Source organism: Lactuca sativa, chromosome 3 (assembly GCF_002870075.4).
Source record: "Lactuca sativa cultivar Salinas chromosome 3, Lsat_Salinas_v11, whole genome shotgun sequence".
Lineage (NCBI taxonomy): Eukaryota > Viridiplantae > Streptophyta > Magnoliopsida > Asterales > Asteraceae > Lactuca > Lactuca sativa.
The window spans coordinates 54,677,912-54,700,630 of NC_056625.2; the positions used below are offsets into that span (position 1 = coordinate 54,677,912).

General features: G+C 32.6%; 3 protein-coding genes and 1 long non-coding RNA gene across 4 annotated transcripts; 2 read left to right on the forward strand and 2 right to left on the reverse strand.

Moving 5' to 3' along the window:
- The first annotated feature begins 6,896 nt into the window (after positions 1 to 6,896).
- LOC111914442 (12-oxophytodienoate reductase 2) lies at positions 6,897 to 8,910 on the forward strand. The gene is made up of 5 exons (XM_023910183.3): positions 6,897 to 7,036; positions 7,133 to 7,273; positions 7,377 to 7,507; positions 7,876 to 8,055; positions 8,139 to 8,910. Exons 1-5 carry the CDS (start codon positions 6,975 to 6,977, stop codon positions 8,729 to 8,731), a joined length of 1,107 nt encoding a protein of 368 aa, XP_023765951.2. The 5' UTR covers positions 6,897 to 6,974; the 3' UTR covers positions 8,732 to 8,910.
- A 4,592-nt stretch (positions 8,911 to 13,502) lies between these two features.
- LOC111914479 (putative 12-oxophytodienoate reductase 11) lies at positions 13,503 to 15,266 on the reverse strand. Its single transcript, XM_023910217.3, has 5 exons — positions 15,108 to 15,266; positions 14,813 to 14,953; positions 14,599 to 14,729; positions 14,319 to 14,498; positions 13,503 to 14,245 (listed from the first exon to the last, which is right to left on the reverse strand). The coding sequence occupies exons 1-5, from the start codon at positions 15,167 to 15,169 to the stop codon at positions 13,653 to 13,655; spliced, it is 1,107 nt and encodes a 368-aa protein (XP_023765985.1). The 5' UTR covers positions 15,170 to 15,266; the 3' UTR covers positions 13,503 to 13,652.
- On the forward strand, positions 14,496 to 15,117 carry LOC122196857 (uncharacterized). Its single transcript, XR_006189125.2, has 2 exons — positions 14,496 to 14,715; positions 14,823 to 15,117. It is a non-coding gene; the product is annotated as an uncharacterized LOC122196857 (long non-coding RNA).
- A 3,339-nt stretch (positions 15,267 to 18,605) lies between the features above and the next one.
- On the reverse strand, positions 18,606 to 19,920 carry LOC111914480 (ATP-dependent Clp protease adapter protein CLPS1, chloroplastic). The gene is made up of 3 exons (XM_023910218.3): positions 19,761 to 19,920; positions 19,093 to 19,240; positions 18,606 to 19,027 (listed from the first exon to the last, which is right to left on the reverse strand). The coding sequence occupies exons 1-3, from the start codon at positions 19,825 to 19,827 to the stop codon at positions 18,766 to 18,768; spliced, it is 477 nt and encodes a 158-aa protein (XP_023765986.1). The 5' UTR covers positions 19,828 to 19,920; the 3' UTR covers positions 18,606 to 18,765.
- Positions 19,921 to 22,719: the final 2,799 nt, after the last annotated feature.

The following is a 22,719-nucleotide window of genomic DNA, read 5'->3' on the forward strand; positions in this document are numbered from 1 at the left end:
AAAAAAAAATTTACCAAGCATTAAATCCACACGTTCATAAGTTTTCAATCCTTCAATAGTTCTTCAAAAACCCTTCAAAACTCTAAAGAATATGCTCCAAAACCCTATTCTACGATTTGGGAAAAGTCCACCTATCATACCACAAAAAACAGCCAAAACTTGAAATGAAAAAATCACCCCTTAAGTCCCGATTTGGACACAGTAGTCTTGACACATTTTTCTATTAAGACAGTATGACAACCATCAAAATTCAAGATATTTCTAGACGTGAATATATTAAAGTTGCACATGTAGACACTGACATATTCTAGACTTATGAGTCAGAAGCTAAGTCATGATCTTAGAAGAACCTATGAACTTTTATAAACAAGGTCAAATGTAATTAGTATTCGCATCGACATGTGAATTATCCAACTATTTTATAAAATGCCAAAATTATAATCATACAACTCGTTACTAATTTCATACATTCAGTACCTAAAATTTATGAGAAACTATAACATTTTCAACGTTTAACTAAATTAACTAGGAAACCTAACAATTTTATTAAGTTACACAATTCAATATAATTTAAATCCAACATAATTAAATTATAAGTTAAGAGTTATAAAAATATAATTAATAGAATCCCCTTTTTATTTTTATTAAGTAATCCAATTTTAATAAAATTTTCCCCTACCAAGGGAATCTCTCTTAAATATGCAGTCAATCACCTTCAATTACCTATTGTCCTTCGCTAACTTAAAGTCAACAACAACCTCATTTTTTTCTCCCTTGTAAATTCCCGATAACAGTTTTTGCATACAAAAAAGAGGGAGTCAAAGTGAACTTAGAGCTACGGTATTCGGGAGAGATTTATCCATTTCATTTTCATAAGTATACCTACATTTTTAGAGTTTTGTGGCTCGTTTTGGTGAGGTAAAACCCCATATAAACAACGAGAGAGATAGGACATCCAGAGAGACAAAATTTCACTTTCTCTATTCCTTTTCTCTAGAAACAACACTTATTCTCTCTACAAATCCTTTCAAACTCTAGCCAATAATATTCCATAAACCATGAAATTTATAAAGTTATTGGGTGTTTTTGAAGCATCATAACAAAACCAAGGTAAAAAAACTTACACCTCTTGATGATCCTTAGTAATCTTTGTAACTTTAAGTCAATTTCTTCTTCCATTTTCGGCTTCTAGAGTTTGTTCTTGTTAGAAAGACTCTTTGATCTTAATGTTTGTAGAACACTACCAAAAACATGTTGCATGTTCTGGAAATGTTGGTGATCCATGATCAAACCAAAGCCAAGAACAAATGTGAGCACATGCGATCCTTATTAAGCACCAAAATCGATTTTTCAAAAGATTGAATAACTTTAACTTTGTTTCAAGCAAGTTCTAATGGTTAGAAACAAGTTTTTCAATAGATTATATCTAGTATAAGGTTGTTTTATCTAGAGGTGGCAATCGTGTCGTGTCGTGTCGGGTTCGTGTCGTGTCGTGTCGAAACACTAAATGGGTTGAAAGTGCTTGACCCTAACCCGACCCATTTAATTAACGTGTCGTGTCGTGTCAACCTGTTTATTTTCGTGTCGAGTTCGTGTCGGGTTTCGGGTTAGGGCTATAGCTCGAAATATGTCGTGTCATGTGAGGTTAAAAGATTGAACATGTTGAAAGAGTAGGAGTTAGGTAGGCAGAAAAGAAAAGCTAATACTTTGGAGGCAGAATAGTTGAAGTCATAGCAAGTTCAGATGACAAAATTAAAAGAGTGGGAGTTGGGGAGGCGGATGACAAATGTCATGAGAATGCGGGAGTGGTGAAAGAGACTGGGTAGTTTGTGAGAGAATGAAAAATTGAAATGAAGTCTTCATCTAGATGACTAAGTCATTTCAATATTACAAAACAATTTAATTTGAAGGCTTTCTTTTACTTATGATTTTGATTTTGTATCTCTCTATTTTATTTAAATAATTCAAAATACTTGCATATAAATAAACGGGTCATTTTCGAGTCATATCGAATTGAAATTCTCAACCCTAACCTTACCCATTTAATTTTCGTGTCGTGTCGTGTCAACCCGTTTATTTAAACGGGTTGAAATATCTTACCCAAACCCGTTTATTTCGTGTCGGATTTCGTGTCGTGTCAATTTTTGCCACCTCTAGTTTTATCTCAACTTAAGCAAAAGAAAATGAAGTCATTGGATAAAATGGGAGTTTGAATCATATTTCCATGATTTCTATTTTTCAGTTAATTGTCAACCAAATTTTTTATCTTTCTTTATTGAGTTAGCTTTCAAACCCAAGTGGCTTCACTATCATCCATTAAGTTTTTGGCCTCCAAACAGTTCTCAAAAAATTGTTGCGTCAACAACTTTATTTTCTACAGTGAATGTTTTGTGGTGCATGTTTAAAAGAATTTCTCCACTTTAGAAATATGGGGAAATTATTACCACTTCCTAATATGATAAACTCAATGGAGTAAGAATATTGTTATTTAAAGGTCTATGGAAGTATTTATAAAAATTGCCAAATTATCAACCACATTTTTCCAAGAAGAAACAAATAAGCAAGGTTTTGCCATAACCTATGTAGCTTAAATTCTTCCGTCAAACACCAAAAAAATGGAATCTGGTTTTTTTCAGTGAATATATGGTATGAAGAAATAATCTTGAAAATTTCAGCTACAAATGCATTTTCTTTATATTTGTATAAAATAGTTAGAAATAGAGTTATATTTTCCAGACAAATACTTCCAAAAGGAAATAAATTCTGAAAGTTTATAGGAATTTTGTATATTATAAATAAGGCCCCAATTAATTTTTCATCTAATTTGGACAATTTTTTATATATATTTTGATTTTTGCCTTATATATAGTGAGGAATTTAGAAAATAAAGTTCTGTTGTTCCAAATAATTTACAAATTTTAATCTGGCCTTCAATATAATATACATAACAGTGGTAAAAGTTCCATAGTTTTTCATGACTATTTCCTATTTATTTTTAATTTCTTGATTCTTTCAAGCATAAAATTGAAATAAATAATATACAAACCTATAAATTCCCAAAAATTCACCAAAACCTTACATCACCTGTTAAGTGATGCAAATATGGTTTGGTGATTTTTGGAATTGATATTCATGTGATTTTGGAATTATGTTTATAAAGCTTTCCATAATTCCATCTAAAAGTAAAAATCAAACAATCTAAAGACACTTTATAAATCAAGTAGTTGACTAAGTATTACTAGACCATTGAAAGCTAGACAAAATCTCATTAGAACCTTTATGTTTCATAGGACATGAGTAGGAGTCATTATTTCTAACCATAGATGACCGACACATTAGGAATCACTCAATTTCCTCGCTATTATTCATAAACCTTTTTACTGTTCTAATATTTTGGGTGAAAAGCATGACTGCCATATTACAAATTATTTATACTTTTGTATGAATTCTTGGAAAATTTGTTGATGTACATGTATGTATTCGCCTATTTGTAATTGTTGTATGATTGAGATATTATTGTATGCTTAGTCCCCGAGAACACTATACAACCTATAAACTCACTTTTAAGCTGATGTTTTTTTTATGGATATCCCTATTTGGGATTGACATTCCTCACTCACTTATTACGAATATGTAAACATATTAACAATAAAACATGACACATTAGGGGAATTCAGGTCAATAGCTTTGGTTGTAAACTCAAGGCATAAACAATTAGGCATATATCTAAATCATATGTTTGAAAACAACTATTTATTTACACCACTTATTATTGAATTGACTTCTTTCAATTCTATAATAATGTATACTTGAATACTTATGAACTCGCCAACTATTTACATAGTTGACACTCTCCTTTCGTCTTGGTTTGTAGGTTCTAGTTAGTAGTTGGCACATAGGATCACACTCTTGGGGGAGAGTTCGGTTTATCTTTTTGAAAGACAAAATTTTGTTTTGGAAAAGTTACAAAAAGCCAGGTTTTCCTAACTTTTCCAAAAATTCAGTTTTCCTTCTATCTAAAATCCAAAGTAGCTTTTAAAATGTTTCTACCAAACATCTTTTACCTTTTATCTTTTCCAAAAAAGACTTTTGCCTCTAAAAAAGACAAACCAAACACCCCTTGTTAGTTTCTACATGAGTGTTTGTTTCAGATAATTTATGTAGCTTTTGAACAATGTTTTTGGGAACGATGTAATTGACAATAATGTAATCTTTTATGATAATAACTATGGTTATTGTTTTTATACCTTGTGTTATGAAACGGTGGGATGTCATATATTGTGTTTCTGCTTTAGCAGGGTGTAACAGACAGAGTTACCATGTTAAGATTGAATTTTGCATTTTCTTGTCATTTTCAATAATTGTATGCCCGATTTCTTGTTCTCTCTTCTTAACTCCTTACACGAACCATTGGATCATATTTTGACTAACTTTAGCCCAATATTACATTCTCCTTAGCCTAAGTGACAGTAGCCCATTTGCAAGCCCAAGTTTCTTCTCTTCCAATTCCTCCTATTAGCCCAACTACCACAAGCTCACCCTCATTCTAAAAATCTAAAATTAAACACAGAAACTATAAACCATCTGAAATAGTAGTAAAATAACTAAAATGAAAATACTCATTGATTATTTAAGAACAACTAAAAAAATATGCAAAAATAAAGTATAAAATTGAATGAAAGTATCACTCAAATATAACAAGAAATCAATCAATATTATAAGATGTTATTGATTAAGAAAAAATAATGTTAATATTAATTTACTTAATTTGTTAAGTAAAAAACAAAACTAGTTTCAAGACTTGCCATGTTATCCAACCAGGCAGATGAGGTCTATAAGAGGATCCACTGTGTCATAGATAAAACCATCAACATCATCCGTAAACACATTTGGACTAATTATGTTAGCTATAACTTATAGGTTTTGGGAGTGTAGAAGCTAGGAATGTAGGTTTCAGGAGTGTCGGTGCTAGGTCTTGTACTTTATGATTTATCAACCTATAGTGTGTATATAGAATGGGGGCAGGTTGAACATTTCACTAATGGGGCAAGTGTTATGTCACGTAGGAAAGTCACGTGTGGGTATAGCCTAATCTTCTTCACCTACATGTGTAATTAGTCAATAAATTAGTATCTATTTAAGTAAATGAGTCATGTAAAAGTCCAAGAACATTTACTCAAACACCCCGTATGGGTTTGTTTGAAATAGTGATTTTAAATAATATTTCTAAAGGTTATAAAACCATTTTCAATATATGATTAAGTCCTAAGACATCAAAAACTTTTAATATGGAAAAATATATTTTTTTAAAATGAACCTTCAACCTTCAATATGAATAAAAATAAGTAGTTCCAAAAGTCACTAAGGACTTGAACTTAAACATCAACCAAACTTAGTTATGGCTCATATTTGGTCGTTGGAACCAACTTTGTCATCATGTCGACCATGGGAGCATTGAGAGGGGCAAAGTGGACAACTGTACATGGCCCAATTTTCTTTTATTACATGTTATTATTTAAAAATAACAACTTATAATAACGATAATGACCCTTTTTTTGTTCGTCCTAGGCCTTTAAGGATATTTAATTTCTCAGGACCGGCCGTGATATCAACGAGGTTTTCATTGGTGTCGACCTTACTCACTTTGTTATTTCCTTGCGCATTGACAACTCTGATATAATATTGCCGAATGTCAATATGCTTTACTCCTTCATGAAACATATAAAAAAAATTCGAGGTATATATCAGTTTGACTATCACAATAAATTATAAGTGCAAGATAAATCACCACACCCTTCGTTGTACAACCCTTAAAGCCAAGTATCATCTTTACAAGTAATAGAATAGCCATGTTTTCAGCTTCCATGGTAGACAAAAGCAAAAGTAGAAGTATTGTAGCCTTCCAACTCACAACAATCAAAAATATACATAACCCATGAGTGATCATCTTCTTTTGCCAAGATTGCCTACATAATCAAAACGAACATATGTAAATAACTCATATGTTGATTTTGCAAACTCGAAACAGGCCTTAAAAGTATATTTAAAGCATTAGAATATAATATCCATTATGCCAATTTTTAATGTTTATTTCCAAGGTTATCCTTACAACACTCAATGCATGTGATAAGTTGGGTCATGAACTAATGGTTGTATACCTTGATGATCTAAATGCATTTGAATAAGAAACTTTAGAGGGCAGATCAATTTCGTCATTTGATTGACGATAAAGTTGGGAAGATAGCAAAAAATGACGAACATGTGTTGTACTTGTTGGTTTTGCACTTTGCATCTTAAAGTCGTGTATGACTTGTAGATGCTTTTACTTAAATATAACATGCATATGTATTGATTTCTTGTAATATCCATACCAAAATTAAATATCTTTGCATCACCTAAATCTTTCGTCTCGAACTCCTGGTTTAGTTAACCTTTTGGTGTAGTAATGAGTCTTGTATCCTGCAGCATCGAGCATGTCATCAATATACACACAATCATAAGTAATTAAGACAAAAACAATGGTTTTTTTTTAAATAGACAAATATTCAATATACTTTAAAAAAATAATTAAATTTTGTGTGAAGGCAAATTTAAAAAATAAAAATTATATAAAGATGAAACACTTATAAAAGTGAAGTGTTGCTCCCTTGTGTATGATATGCAATACTTTAAAATAAATCTAGATCTTATGCTAAAAACTAAATAATATGTCAAGTTAACATTAGAGTTTTAAATAATAAATACTTATTTTCGAAAGGAGAAAGACTAAAATATCGTTGAGCATGGCCACTTTCCAACCTTGACTTGTGGCTGCTGGATAGAGTCAACATTCTTATAGGTATATTATGCTTTAAAACTCGTATATTGTTTTTGATTGAACCATTATCCCATTTTTTTTTCTTATAATTAGACTCTATTATATATACCAGAGACAACATTTTATTTTGAGAATCATTAGGAGGGTGAGATTAGAGATGAAAGACCAAATCCCACTTCTAACCCCTTACAAAATGGGTAATTTCCAACTTGCGCACAGGTATATATGATATATTGATATATATACATATATGAAGTTCCGTGATAAGGATTTAAACTATTACAAGTTGACTTCAAGTGGTTTGATGTTTTGCAGGATTGTGTTAGCTCCACTGACAAGGTTTAGATCTTACAACAGCATTCCTCAATCACATGCTATCTTATATTACTCTCAAAGAACAACCGAAGGAGGATTTTTGATCACTGAAGGCACTCTCATATCACTCGCAGCCCAAGGGTCATTTTCATAATTAAAACATATATATTTCTTTTAGTTTATACATCTCATTTAAAGTAGTAAAAATACTACCGAATATATGTTTGTTTTGTTTGGTTTTAAGGTATAAGAATGCACCTGGAATATGGTCGAAGGAACACATCGATGCATGGAAACCCATTGTGGATGCTGTTCATGCAAAAGGCGGCGTCTTCTTTTGTCAACTCTGGCACCTTGGGAGAGTTTCCGATCAAAGTATGCTTCATTTTTTTATCATCTTTTATTACGAATAAATTACAAAATTAAATCTAGAAAATCATCTTAATTAAGTGTAGAGTAAATTACTGAAATCGTCCCTATGGTTTAGTCAAAATTGCACGTTTGGTCCTTAACTTTTCTTTTGCACTCGGATCATCCCTATGGTTTGATTTTGTTGCATTTTTCGTCCCTTACATACATAAAGTTAGGGACCAAACATGCAATTTTGACCAAAGCACAGGGACGAAAAACGCAACAAAATCAAACCATAGGGACGATCCGAGTGCAGAAGAAAAGTTAGGGACCAAACGTGTAATTTTAACCAAACCATAGGGACGATTTCAGTAATTTACTCTTAAGTGTAGGTTATGAGCCAAATGCTGGAGTACCACCGGTTTCTTCCACAGACAAACAATGTAATCCTGTAGTTGACAGCAACGGCCAAGTTTTGTTTGAATTTCCACCTCCTCGAAGACTAAAAACCAAGGAAATTAGTGGAATTGTTAATGATTACAGAGTTGCAGCAAGAAATGTTATGGAAGCTGGTAAGTGTTCATGGAGTTGGACCAGTTTTCTGATGTTTAATTCCTTTTATATAATGAATTGAAGTCCAATACATGTTATATAGGATTTGATGGCGTTGAGATTCATGGGGCTCATGGGTATCTAATCGACCAGTTCTTGAAAGATGAAATCAATGATCGGACTGACGCATATGGAGGTTCAATAGAGAATCGATGTAGATTTGCCATGGAAGTAGTGGAAGCTGTGATAAATGAGATCGGAGCCAATAGAGTTGGCATCAGGCTTTCACCATTTGCAGATTACATGGGTTCGGGAGATTCAAACCCAGAAGCTTTAGGTCTTTACATGGTGAAATCACTAAACAAATACGGGATTCTCTATTGCCACATGGTGGAACCAAGGATGAAACTTCTGGAAGAACGAAGGGAATGCACAGTCAGTTTGGGAGCAATGAGAGAGGCGTTTAATGCTACTTTCATTGTTGCTGGTGGATACGGGAGAGAAGATGGTGATGATGCTATAACTCAGAAGCATGCAGATCTTGTAGGATATGGTCGATTGTTCTTGGCTAACCCTGATTTACCCAAAAGATTTGAGCTTGATGCTCCACTTAACAAACATAATAGAGAGACATTTTACACAGAAGATCCGGTTGTTGGCTACACCGATTATCCATTTCTTAAAACCACAGTTTGAGTTTGGAGATGATAAATAATTACGAAAGCATTGTTGTAAACTGATAATCTGTATTTCATACATTGTATCCAAATTTAGTCCATGGTTTTTATAATATTTGTTGTCTATGGATGTTTTTTTTAGTTGTGCTATGGACTTTTACTATACTATTTTAATATATGAGTTATTAGTTATATAAACTCTTTTAATATATGATTACAAATTATAATGTAGATTACAAATATAAATAAAAAAATGCAAATATGATATATTCATTACTAAAATTTTGAAACAATGGATATGGTTGATGGATCATAATTGTAGCGAATATATTGGTAATTATGCTAGAGAGTAGCTACTCGCCTACACCATTGCTAAGTATAATTTCATCGATCTTTTTAGTTACCAACACTACCCTCGATTCCTCAAAATAAATGTTACTAATTATCAGAGCTGGTCCTGAAAAATGACATATTTTTAAAGGCTTAGGATGAACAAAAAAAAAATCCTTATCTTTATTATAATTTTGTATTTTTTAAACAAAAATATAGAATAAAAAAAATTGAGGCCTGTGCAACTATCCACTTTACCCCCTCTAAACCCCATGCTAATTATGTGACTAAAATCAGCCACGGGGTTGTCTCCAAAGTTCCATTGTTAAGGTTGGCTAATAATGATCTCAAACTAAAACATACAACGTTATTGAGTTTCATTTACCCTAATCTTAAAATTGTTACAATTTTAGCACTTCAACAAAGGATACGATTTCACACATAAAGAGTAATAAGGCAAAAGAAATCAAATAACACAATATTCAAAATGTCATAATAAACCCTACAAATAACAGATGTTGTAAATGCTCACTTGTACTGTTGTACAAAAATAGGTTCACCCCTAGTCACAACTTGGTTAAGCACATGGTGACATTTCCAATACAATATAATGGTTGTCTTCTAACCCTAAAAAAGATAGTGGCGTGGCTCGGTCCACATATATAGGTCGTGTTCAGCACGCAGCTTTTAAGAGTTTGTACCGTTTAGTTTTTAGAAAAACACTAAAAAAAAAAAAAAAAAAAAAAAACTTCGTTTGGCAACATTGGGCAATACGAGCGGATAGCTTTTACTCAAAATCAAACGCTCCAAAAACAAAACGTTACTTCGAGAAGGGTTCATCTAAAAGCTCCAACCTAATATCAAAAAATTACTAAATTGCCCATAAGAATCACGTATCTGTCGTGATAGTAAAAAAAAATGGGGGATAATTTCAAAATACCGGTAATAGTAAAAAAAAAAATGGGAGAAAATTTCAAAATTTAGACATAAAAATGGATATTTCCGGGTATAGACATACATTCCGCGGAGGTACCTCTGTGGAATCTACTGTAGCTCCGCGGAATGACAAAATCGTAAATAAATTAGTGTATTTAAAAAATAAAAAAATAAAAAAATAAAAAAAACACTCAATATTCATTCCGCGAAGCTACAGTGGATCCTGCGGAGGTAGCTCCGAATAATGGATCTTCAGTTTTAGTTTTTTTTTTTTCAAATCAATTAAAAAAATCACCCCCAATGATTCTTTTATGTAATGATCTCTAATTATAAGACAAAATTTTTTCCATCTCATATTTTACGAAACATTGTCAAAAGAATTCATACTATCATAATCTTTTCTTGAAAATAATTAGTTGGGAATTGAATATAAACCCCGAAAAATCGATTTGAAAAAAAAAAAAAAAAAAAAAAAAAAAAAACTGAAAATCCATTCCTCGGAGCTACCTCCGCGGAATGGATCTTGAGTTTTTTTTAATACACTAATTTATTTACGATTTTGTCTTTCCGCGAAGCTACCTCCGCGGAATGCATGTCTGTACCCAGAAATGTTCATTTTCATGTCTAAATTTTAAAATTATCACCCATTTTTTATTATTACTAGTATTTTCGCTTTTATTTCACCCTAAACCCTTAATACAATTGCATCTCGATCGCCTCTCTCAAGAAGAACGTCACAACTGATGTACCTGTCCACGCAATCAAGAATCTTAATCCAACAGGTAAATTTTCAATCCATGTGAATGTTTTGTCACAGAATTCAGAATTTTTCTTGTATGAATACATGCATACGATCATAAGGCTTTAATAAAAATAGTTAAATTCTTTTGTTTGTAACCAGCTTTCTTTGTTTGCTTTTGAATATGATACACGAAATAAGGAAAAAAGCCTGTCATGCTTGTTCTTTTTTGTTTGACTTGATTTATGATTTAATATTTTATTAAGAACAAATGAAAGAACTTACCCACGTGAACTTGTTTTCAAAAGATGCATGATGTGTCCTTTTCATTCCAATAAACATGTACCTTATATCCTTTAAATAATCTTTATGTTGTCTTCTTGCTATAATATTAAATGGTGGATTGTGGTTTGGAAAATACTTGCAGCAAACAGAGAAATTAAAAATTTTAAATATACTAATATGACTTCATGATAAAGCATGATGTAACTCTTAATTACTTTCATTGCATGTTCCACTTTATCCCTGTAAGATCATCAGTTTTTGCTCCTGCATCTTGTGCATGCTTCCCGCTAGATGCGTTTCTAAGTTCAATCTCAAAATGAATTCCAACTAACACACTAGTCTTACGGTTTACATCTTAACTCTATTTTGTTAATATCTTAACAAATTTATGGTTAAAGAAGTTAAGTCTAAATCATGCCTAAATTCCCATAATTAGCTAACATTCTAATTTTGACTTAATTCCAAGATTGAAATCTAGTTAACATTCCTAGTATCATATATTTTAATTCAATCCTACATATTAATGTTTTTTTTTAAATTAAGTCCATATTCTAGTTAAATGAAATCAATCAAGTGTCATTCTTTAACTCTAAATTAATCTGAAAGCATTTTACTTCAAATATCATCTAATAATAGTCAAAGTTTTACTTTAATTAATTTAAATCAATTAAAATTAAAATCTTAAATGTATAGGTTTATTCTATATTTCTATATATACCCTTAATTGTTTGGTGTATCCTCCTTTTGTGAGTGGGTTGAGTGTGTGTATTTGATTTTTTATGTGAACAAGGGATACATATAATAACAACACCCAATATATATTTCTAATGTACCTATACGTGTTATGTTCAGATTTCGTGTGTATATATATATATATATATATATATATATATATATATATATATATATATATATATATATATATATATATAATTTTATTTTCTAAATAATTTTAGTAAGGTGTTAAAACTTCTAGCTTCAGATTGCAGATGACATGTATGGTTGGTGTCGCTCATAAACTTATGTATATCACTGAGGATATATTGTAATACTGCAACATGTATTTTGAAAATGCTTTTCTGAAGTTGTATTGGATTGTGTGTGAATTGATTTATCATTATTAATCTATGTATACCGTTTGATCACAAACTTCTCCTAGTCAACTTGTGAGAGTTTTTCACTTTTTTATGGAGCATACACTATATGGTACTCAAGGTTGCAAGTTTGTTTTCATAGAAGAAGTTCTTTATATTTATTGTTTGATGTACTCTACTTAGTGATGTTCGGTCGGGTTTTTGCTTCGAATGGGTTGTGGATTTCACTTGAGAGGTGAAATTCATCTGTTTCGTGTTTGTAAATTAGCTTGAGAATGATAATATGTCTACATCTTGTAAATCTCTTTTGGTTTCTATGTAGTTGAAACTTTTCCTTATCACTGGATGTTTCTATATAGTACTTAAAGATTTTCTAGTTTTGTTTAAGCATTTGGTCCCAAAAAGTATTGAGGTCAAATGATTTTAGACCAGAAGGCATTCAATGAAGAGATGCTCACTATGCATTTTTGGCTTGGTTCGGTATTGATTAATAAGTTATTTCATTTATTTGGCTTTGACCATTTTGTGACATAGTGAAAGCGTTATCTAACTTATGGCCATGTCAAAACTTGGGGTCACATTGTGTTATTTGAGTTTGGACATCTGCTTCTTCCACTTGGGAATCACTTTTGCTACATTTTAGGTTGTAGGTATGTTGATATCAAGGTGGGTGTTGTAATTGATGATATTTAGTATAGTTACAATGAAATGAACATCGTTGGAAGAAAGATGACCATTAGATGATCTCATCTCAAGGTAGCGGTGACTGTAGCGTTTGTTTTTCATCCCATCAGTGCAACATGGTTGCACGACTTTATATCACAACCATTTTTTTGGCCATTTTATGGGATTTTAGGTCACTTATGACTTAGTTCTTTCCCATTTTCTCTAGAGTGATTGTTGATGATCCAAGTTGTCTTTTTTTCGATTGTTTACTTGTAAGTCATTTTGTTATGTCATTTGCTTTGATTTGTTGCTCATTTAAATATGTCGTGTCTTAGTACGTTTCTTTTTCGTTGTTAGACATGATATCATGTTTTTGTTTCTTAGTTTGTTATTTGCTTTTGGGAACGGCCTATATTACACTTTTTGTTACTATCCATCTTCATATTAATATAAAATAATCACCTGTGAAATCTATTAATTTTTTTTAATCTCAATTCATATTTTAATATTTGTCTTATCTAATAATTAGAAAATTTTATAGAAACAAAAGATATGTTAGTACTTTTTTTTTAATCTCGATGGTTTATATTTTATTGTTAAAATTATATATTTGTCGTTATCAATACCATCATATACTAAGCTTATTGTCGTTAACTCAAGAGGTGCTCTCATTTCTCTTTTATCAATTGAAGACATTAACATAAATATTCATCACCTACACCTTGATGTCATCCCTAACGTTTTGCTAGACAAATTTATGTTTATTTTAAATTTTATCGAAAAAGGACATCCCCATATAATCAAACCATTGACTAGTAGATCAAATACAAGTAAATCCAGATGATCAATTTAGAACAAAGCTTTTGTAATTTCTTTTCACACCTCCAAACTCAAACAATCGTTTCAAGAAACGGATAATCCGTATACCCAAGGATCGGATCCTCTGTGTAAAATGTATCTCTATTATGCTTGTTAAGTGGAGCATCAAGCTCAAATCTTTTAGGTAAATCAGGGTTTGCCAAGAACAATCGACCATAAGCAACAAGATCTGCACGATTCTGAGCTATAGCATCATTTCCATCTTCCTTCTCGTATCCACCAGCAGCAATGAAAACACCATTAAATGCATCTCTCATGGGTTCCAAACTTACTGTGCACTCGCTTCGTTCTTCCATAGCTTCCATTCTTGGTTCCACCATGTGGCAATAGAGAATCCCGTATTTGTTTAGCGATTTAGCCATGTAAAGACCTAGAGCTTCTGGGTTTGAATCTCCTGAGTCCATGTAATTCGAGAATGGTGAAAGCCTGATTCCGACTCTATTTGCCCCAATTTCGTTTACGATGTTTTCCACTACTTCTAACGCAAATCTGCAACGATTCTCTATTGAACCACCATACTCGTCACTCCGATCATTGATTTCATCTTTCAAGAACTGATCGATTAGATAACCATGAGCTCCATGGATTTCAACACCATCAAATCCTGCAAATCATTTTTCGAACTTCATTTACAAAAACAAAACAAAGAAAACCGGTCAAAATCCTTGAAGACTTACCCGCTTCCATAGCATTTCTTGCTGCAATTCTGAAATCATTAGCAATTATACTAATTTCGCTGGTGTTTAATCTTCGAGGAGGTAGAAATTCAGCCAAAACTTGGCCATTGCTTTCGATTAAAGGACTACATTTTTTGTCTGTAGAAGAAACGGGTGATAATCCAGCATTTGGCTCAAAACCTGCATTCAGAATCAAGAAGTTAGCTTTTTAGATTGTGTTGAATAATCCATAATCAAAGACGATAAAGAAAAGAATCATCAATCATATGTATATATATACTTTGATCGGAAACCCTTCCAGGGTGCCAAAGTTGACAAAAGAAGATGCCGCCTTTAGCATGAACAGCATCTACGATGGGTTTCCAGGCATCGATGTGTTCTTTTGACCATATACCAGGTACATTCTTGAACCTTAAACAAAACAAAACATCTTTTAATCCTTCAAATGATGTGTTAATGAAACTAATATTATGTAATATAACAATTTTAATCACCCTTGAGCAGCAGATGAAATAATGGTGGCTTCTGCAATCAGAAACCCCCCTTTCGTGGTTCTTTGGGAGTAATATAAGATAGCATGCGATTGAGGAATGCTATTGTAAGATCTAAACCTTGTTAATGGTGCTAATACGATCCTGCAAATTAATCATCAAATTAGTGAATTACCACTGGAAGTCAACTTGTAAATCAATCATGCATATTGTGTAAAGTTTGAATCTTTATGAGTATGAATTAGACGAAAGATGTATGAACAAATATGGATTAGTAAACAAAAGAGAATCAATTTACCTGTGAGCAAGTTGGAAATTGGCCATTTTGTATGGGGTTAGAAGTGGGATTTGGCCTTCCATCTTTTCCTTCGGATGATACTAGGTCTATGGTTTATAATATGCGAAATTAGATATCCTCTTACAATTTTTTTTTTTTTTTTTTTTTTTTTTTTTTTTTGCCTTGTGATCATATTGTGATAAGATTAATTATATTTTAGTATATTTGTCTTCATTTTAAATTGGTAGGAAGATATATAGAAACAAAAGTAGAATGATATTTAATTTCTCTTATCTTATAGTAATAGGTGTGTGACCCGTGTAATACACGGATTGATTTAAAAAAAAAAAGATTAAACATTAAATTAAAATTATAAAATGTAAACAGAAAATATTTTTTAATGTACAACATTGAAATAAGAAATACTTTAAAATAAGAAAGAAAGAAACGTATTTATTGCAATTTAATATCATATATATGATATTTAATATTTTACATATATAAGTATATATGATTTTAATTTTAAAAATTGAAACAAATCAAAAATTGAAAAGTGGATAATATTTATTTCGAAAATACCATAAAATAACAAGTGTCAAAATTCATGAGTGATTGACATGACAAAAAAAAAACAACTTTCATTTAGTAAGAAGGATTAGTGACACGACAAAGTCTCTAATCCAAATCAATTTACGACTTTTAATGCATAAGATACGACTAATATAGCACCACTTTTAATACATAAATAATCATTCTAATTTGGCAAAATTATTCGTACTGATTATGAGATACAATTGTAAATATTTATTTGCTAAATTAGTGTATTTTCTAGATGAAACTATAACATCTTATTTTGCGTATGTTCTAATAAAAACTTTAAGTAATTTTATAATCTGGTTTTGTTGTTCATAAAGAAAAACACTTGTAAATTGTTCAATGTTTTAAAATCGTTGACGATTGATTGTTGATTAAGTTGCCTGATTTTTTACCAACAAAAAACTTGTGGTTGAAAACAAAAATGAAAAGCATGCTAGCATTCTTTAGTGGTTAATTCTTTTTATTTGTTAACAATATATGTTGACTTTTATAACTTTTCTATGATCCATATGTAGTTTATTATTAAAATACATCTTAGAAATTTAATCCAAAAAATTAACAAAAAAAAAAATTAAATGCAAACAAAAATGTGTGTTTTATACGTTTGTTGGTTACAATGTTAAGATATAACACCAACTACAACAATATTACACACATGAATTATAAAATCGTTGGGGTTGAATACGATTTAATAACTAGATTTATTTATTAAATCTTATATAGTTAAAAATGACAAATGAATATATTAAGACATTTAAGTTATAGGTTATTTCATTCTTATAATTTCAAAAGTTCGGGCTTCATACGAAACATTTATAAGTGGTTTTCAAAATTCTGCCTTCAACAATAAATGTGCTCCCTTGATGACGAGACACAAAAAAATAAATTAGGGAAACTGTATACAAATATTGGGACTCCGGACTCGTCATGTTGCGATTAGGTGAGAGCAATTCTGGAGTGATCAAGTGGTAACCACTTCTGATAGCCCAATATGATTAAGCATCTAAGAGTAGCTAGAAACTATAAACGGGAAAAACAAAACCCTACTGTCCTAGGGATCTTTAGTGTACAATATCAATAGTGTAAGGGTAAAGAAGTATAGAGTTTAATTAAAAATTAATAGACTAAATTACATATATATTCATATGGTTAGTAAAAATTTGGTCTCTAATATTGCATTTTGTTTTTGATGACATAAATATTCACCGTGATTTTCAACCATCTAAAACCATTACAAATATTAATCACCGTTACCATCATCCACCACTTAATGAAATTCCTAACAATGATTCATTCCCCTTGAGTAACCTTTGCTATTGAATAAACCAATCCCCAACAATTGGTTCACTTATGTGCGTCATGGTTGTTGGAAAATTCAGGTATTAGAATGATTTAGGGCTGACAATTCTTAACACGACACGCGACACGACCCGCGACACGATACGAAATAAACATGTTTGAGTTGAGTTTTTCAACCCACCAACCCGTTTATTAAACGGGTCATATATGGGTTTCTCAAAAAATAAACGGGTTGACCCGACAACTCGTTTATATTGTTAATAAAAAATTATTTTATTTTTAAATGTATTTATGTATCAAGTATTAATATTTAATAAGTATTACATAATATATACCATTTATTCATAGACCATTTGAATGTTTCGACATTATGACTCGTGGTGGATGGTCTAATGTCATAAGTCGTAACCTATAAGGCTAAATTTGTAACATGTTTCTATGAATGTTTTTAGTTTTCATTTGGATGTTTAAGAATTAAATATCTAAAATTCGGACCCTTGAACCCAAATCTGACCCACAAACCCGCCAACTTGTGAACTCATATAAATAAATGGGTTGGTGGGTCATATATGAGTTTATGTTCCAAACCCGCCAACCTGTGACCCGCCAACACGTGACCTGTATATTTAAATGGGTCGTGTTTGGGTTGGCATATTTTGACCCGCCAACACGCAACACGCCAACCCGAACACGACATGATTGTCAAGCCTAGAATGCTTTGATCAATGAGAGTTGTAAAAAACACTTTCAGATTAAAGCATTTTAAGGGTATTCTCGAAAATCTTTAATTAGATAAAACTCAAAGTTCAAGAACAAAGAATGAAGAAAAACTGACAAGAAAAACTATCATAAAACAGTTTCACAACCATCATAACCTGTCATAAAACTGTCACTAAAAACGGGTTCAAATATAGGATCACTAAATTGAGTTTAAAACAAAAATTCAGATTTCAAATACAACCCGACTCTAGCCAGGCGATTTGCCCCTTGGACCCCGCCAAGGGTTGCCACCGCTTGGACCCCGCTCCTAGGGCCGCTGCCCCGGACCCTTATCGGTTGGTTCAAGGCTTCACCCCTAAATAACAGTGTACTTTCAACCATGATAAACTTGAACAAATATGCATCCCGCACCATCCTAACTTATTCAATATTTATCAAGGCAACACCGATCAACAAATTAATTTCATTACACTAAATAATATCAGTTATACAAATCACCAACAATCATTTACTCTCAACATGACTTATACTAGGCTTTAGGCTTTAAGTGTCATTAGTCAATATATGTCGAGCACAAGTAAAGATTGTTGAAGCAATTTAATGGATTTTTATATCTTCGTGGTACATTTCATGCTTGTTTGGAATTTCGAAAATTTGGAGAATGGCTATCTAGTATTGTCGATTCAAACTACATAGTGTATTTGTCTATGGTCTCTCACTAATTATGTATTCACCATTAGTGTTTGTTCCTGCAATCTGATGTAGCTTTGTCAACTACTAAAGCACAATATATGGCGAATTTGGAAGCATGTACAAAATATTTGGTTAAAAAAGGTTTATATGAGGTTGTATAACTAAGTTTACATGTGGAACCATCAAAACGACACTAGTTGTGCTTAAATATTATAAAAGTCTTATCATATTCAATATATTATATATATATAATATCATTCTTTTTCATTATTGACATTGATATAGCCATAATCCTAGTACTTACAAATCACAGATGACTGACTATAGTGTCACTAGACCCATCATGTACTTAACTTACTAACTCACCTTTCTAACACCCTCCACTATCCGGTTCAATTGAACTCAAAAGCCCATTCCCTCTGAGCTGTGTGCAATGCTCTTCTGCATCTGGCTGCCCACACACAATCACCACAGACAACCCATTGATGTGTGCCTCTTGCATGATATTAACTGCATTGTCAACTGTCATTCCAGGTATAACCTTCATCAACACTTGCACAACATATTCCCTCTTGTTGTAGTTGTCATTGTGTAGCATCACTCGATATGGTGGTGCCATTTTCCTTGATTTCCTACAAATTAAAATAAAAAGGTAAATCCCCCTAATATATGAATATATATGAAAGTGATACAATACCTCAAGTCAAACTCAGACTCTCTTCCAGGAGTTGTTTTCTCTATTACTGGCTTATCTAACACCCCAGCACCCTTTTCCAGCCTTGGAGGCGCCATTGTCATAACTGTGATCCATTTTGTGCTTTGTTTATGAAGCAGGTATTTGTCACCTGTATGTGGTAGAGTAAAGAATGATTCTTGGTTAAGATTCAGCATGTGTTTAAGCGATACAGACAGACCCACGAGATACTGATACTCGGTTTTCTTTCAAAATGCATGCAACTTCAACCAAATACATTGTAAATCATGTAGCAATCACACGATTTTGTTAGGTGTTTGTTCTGATCTGGATTGGTGCATCATATGTAATTAAATCGATAGCTTCGTATGGTTATTTTTGAATAATTAGGATCGTTTAAAAGCCAAAGGAAGTGCGCTGAAAACCCTAGGAAGTCGATTATGTCGAAGATTAATATCATCAACGATAGAAATAGAATCATGTTGACTCCGTTTACCTAAATCATAACCGAAAACCTAAAAGACATCATTATTGGTAAACGAAACAGCTAGTTCCAGCCACTTCGTGGATCAATTAAGCGTTAATATGCATCAATTGAAAACACAAACAAACCTATCTCAGTAATCGACGAATCAACTTACAGATACGCACAGAGAGATATATGTTCGTACCTGGTTTGGATTGAAGAAGGCCATGGTTAGGGGAAGGAGCGAGTCGACGGCTAATGGCAGTCTCCATTGCCAAATCCCTCAATCTCTGTGTCTTCTCACCACACACACACACACTGTTTTCCCAAAAACCAAATCCTTTTTAATGACATATAAACTTTGCCTGTCTGTGGCCTTTAACTCTTTGATTTTTTTTCTTTTCCGATTTTTTTAATATTAAATATTTCAATAAAAATATTTTTATGGTTCAGTAATGAAATTGGAAAATGAAGGGAGAAAAACTAGTGGTTGGTGAGTGGTTGTTTGAGAATGTTGTGGTGTTACCAAGTACACTTGATTAGGGTGAGGTTCAAAATGGTTGATGAATTTGAGCCCTTGATTATAATAATAAGCTTTGCCCAAACAACAATCCACGGTTACGATTGGTGAAAAATTATATTATTCAACTCGGTGTAAATTACGGTTATGGTCCATTATTGTTGGTCTTTATTTTAAAATTTTAACAACATTGATCCTTATTGTTGGTAATATTAGTTTTGGTCTATATCTCAGTTACCATTAATGTCTTTCGTTAAATAGACGAATGATAAAATGCCCTTTGGTCATTTTCTAATTTTATGTTATCTTGTTTTTTGTCCCATTCTCATTTGTAATAATGGGTAGATTACAATGTTGAGTGGAGTTGCACAGTCGATTTGATGCCAACAGCTCGAAAGTTATCTTTGGAGATGGAGGTAACGAAAAAAGATATTGGCATTCAGGTGTAGTTGAACGTTGGTGATAGAGGCCAAAGGGGTCAGAGGACTGAAGTTACCAGAGAGTCGACGAGGGGATGGGAAAGAGGGTGGTGGAGGGTAGAGCGGTGATAGACGTGACATCCCAAAATTTATGTTTAAAACTGTAAACAATCAATTCATCGTGAGTTTCTTTGTAACTTAACCTAGTGAGATTTAATGTACATTTTGGAAAATAAATAGTGACATAACAATTAAAATAAGATATCAAATAATATCTTACTTTCAGTTGTGGAAAATCTCAAACGAATCACAAAACACAAATTATAACCCTAGTTAATACGTCTAAAAAACTAAAATTTCGTATTAAGCGTTTGTGAGCGAATCAAACACTCTACATGTTCACCTATTTCCGAAAATATAACGAACATCCAAAACGAAGTCTGTATGCAAAAGATATGACCGTTATAAAAAAATTTAAAAAAAAATAAAAAAAAAATAAATAAATAAAAAAAAACGGTATAATACTAATTTTCTTAAAACTGCATAAACGGATTTGATCCGTTAAGACATTTGCACACCTAAGATGGTGATTCCGATAACATTTTTAGACTCAGGTTATGATCTATTATTTAATTTCGTACTTGAAATATTTTTAGCAAAAATATTTGCAAAAGTCGAAAAATCAAACATTTCGGGTCAATTAAACGTGATCTTTGAATGCGATTTCCCGGAGTTCTACAACTCGAAAAATTAATCCGATCGGGTTTTTGAAATCCTTGAACTCGGCTCTATCATTCACCACTTTTGAAAAAAAAATTAGGTGTATGGATTTTCGTACACAAATCTAGAAGTATTTTAAGGCCTTTTTGAGGATAGTGACATCACCATGGCCCACCATCCTTGCATTGCAATATCAAAATCAGCCAAATTTGGCCTCTTTTCCTTCCTCCACACGTCTAAACATCTTCCCCCTTACTTAGATTAAGTGTACACAAGATCAAAGATTACAAGGCATGGGTGTGTTGGATATTTTACTTTCCAAGAGGGTATGGATATTTTGGAAAATAAATAGTGTCATTACAATTAAAATAGAATATCAGATGGTATCTTACTTTCAGTTGTGGAAAATGAAACACCCCAAAAATATAGTCCAAAAATTTTGTTTTAAATCATTATAAAATCATAGTAATCTAATCATCACATAAAAACATAAGTGGTAATATCTCAAAACATCATGTCAAAACATTATATCCAAGTCATATATCAAAATATCAGAGTAAATCCTCTCAGGCTAAAACGATGTGGTGTGTGTCATGCAGTCATCCCGAGCTCTTTCCCTTACTAGCGGAAGTACCTGAAACCAAAACTGAAAACTGTAAGAACGAAGCTTAGTGAGTCTCCCCAAACTACCACATACCATACACATATTATATAACATACAACTAGGAGATACGTGCCTCACCCACACTCAAGGAGATACGAGACCCCGCCCACACTCGGCTAACTATGAGATACGGGCCTCTCCCACACACAATTATCTCAGAGATATGGGCCTCGCCCACACTCTGCTAACTAGGAGATACAGGCCTCACCCACACTCTGCTATCCGGAGGATACGGGCCCCCGCCCTCACCCCGCTGCCTAAACATACATACAATTATCATGCATACAGCAAGTATACCATAATCTACCAATTCATAAACATACTCTGATAATACTAAGATACGGCCCTGCTCACACTTAGCTACTAATCATAAACAATTCTAAGATACGGGCCCAACGCACACTTAGCTACTAATCATAAGCAATTCTAATATACGAGCCCAACCCACACTTACACTTAGCTACTCTGCATGGGCCGGCATTGGTGCCTTCGACCTGTTCCTACTGAAGGAAACTCACCTCGCAAAGCTGACTGTGAAATATCACGGTGAGGAATATTTGACGGCTGCACCAACAACTCCCCGACTATCATTATCACAATAACCCTTAGTCAAAACTTGATAATCCTGCTTAGGGTAAAATGACCATTTTACCCCTAGTCAAAGTCAACATTCTAGTCAAAGTCCACGTCCTGGATTGACTTAACTCGCCGAGTTCTGTAACTCAAAAACCCTGAAATCGCGATCCAAATCGTCGAGTCATCCCTCTGACTCGTCGAGTTCCCTGGCTAATCATAGTCACGATTTGGCGAATCAATTCGTCGAGTCCCTTCACCGACTCAT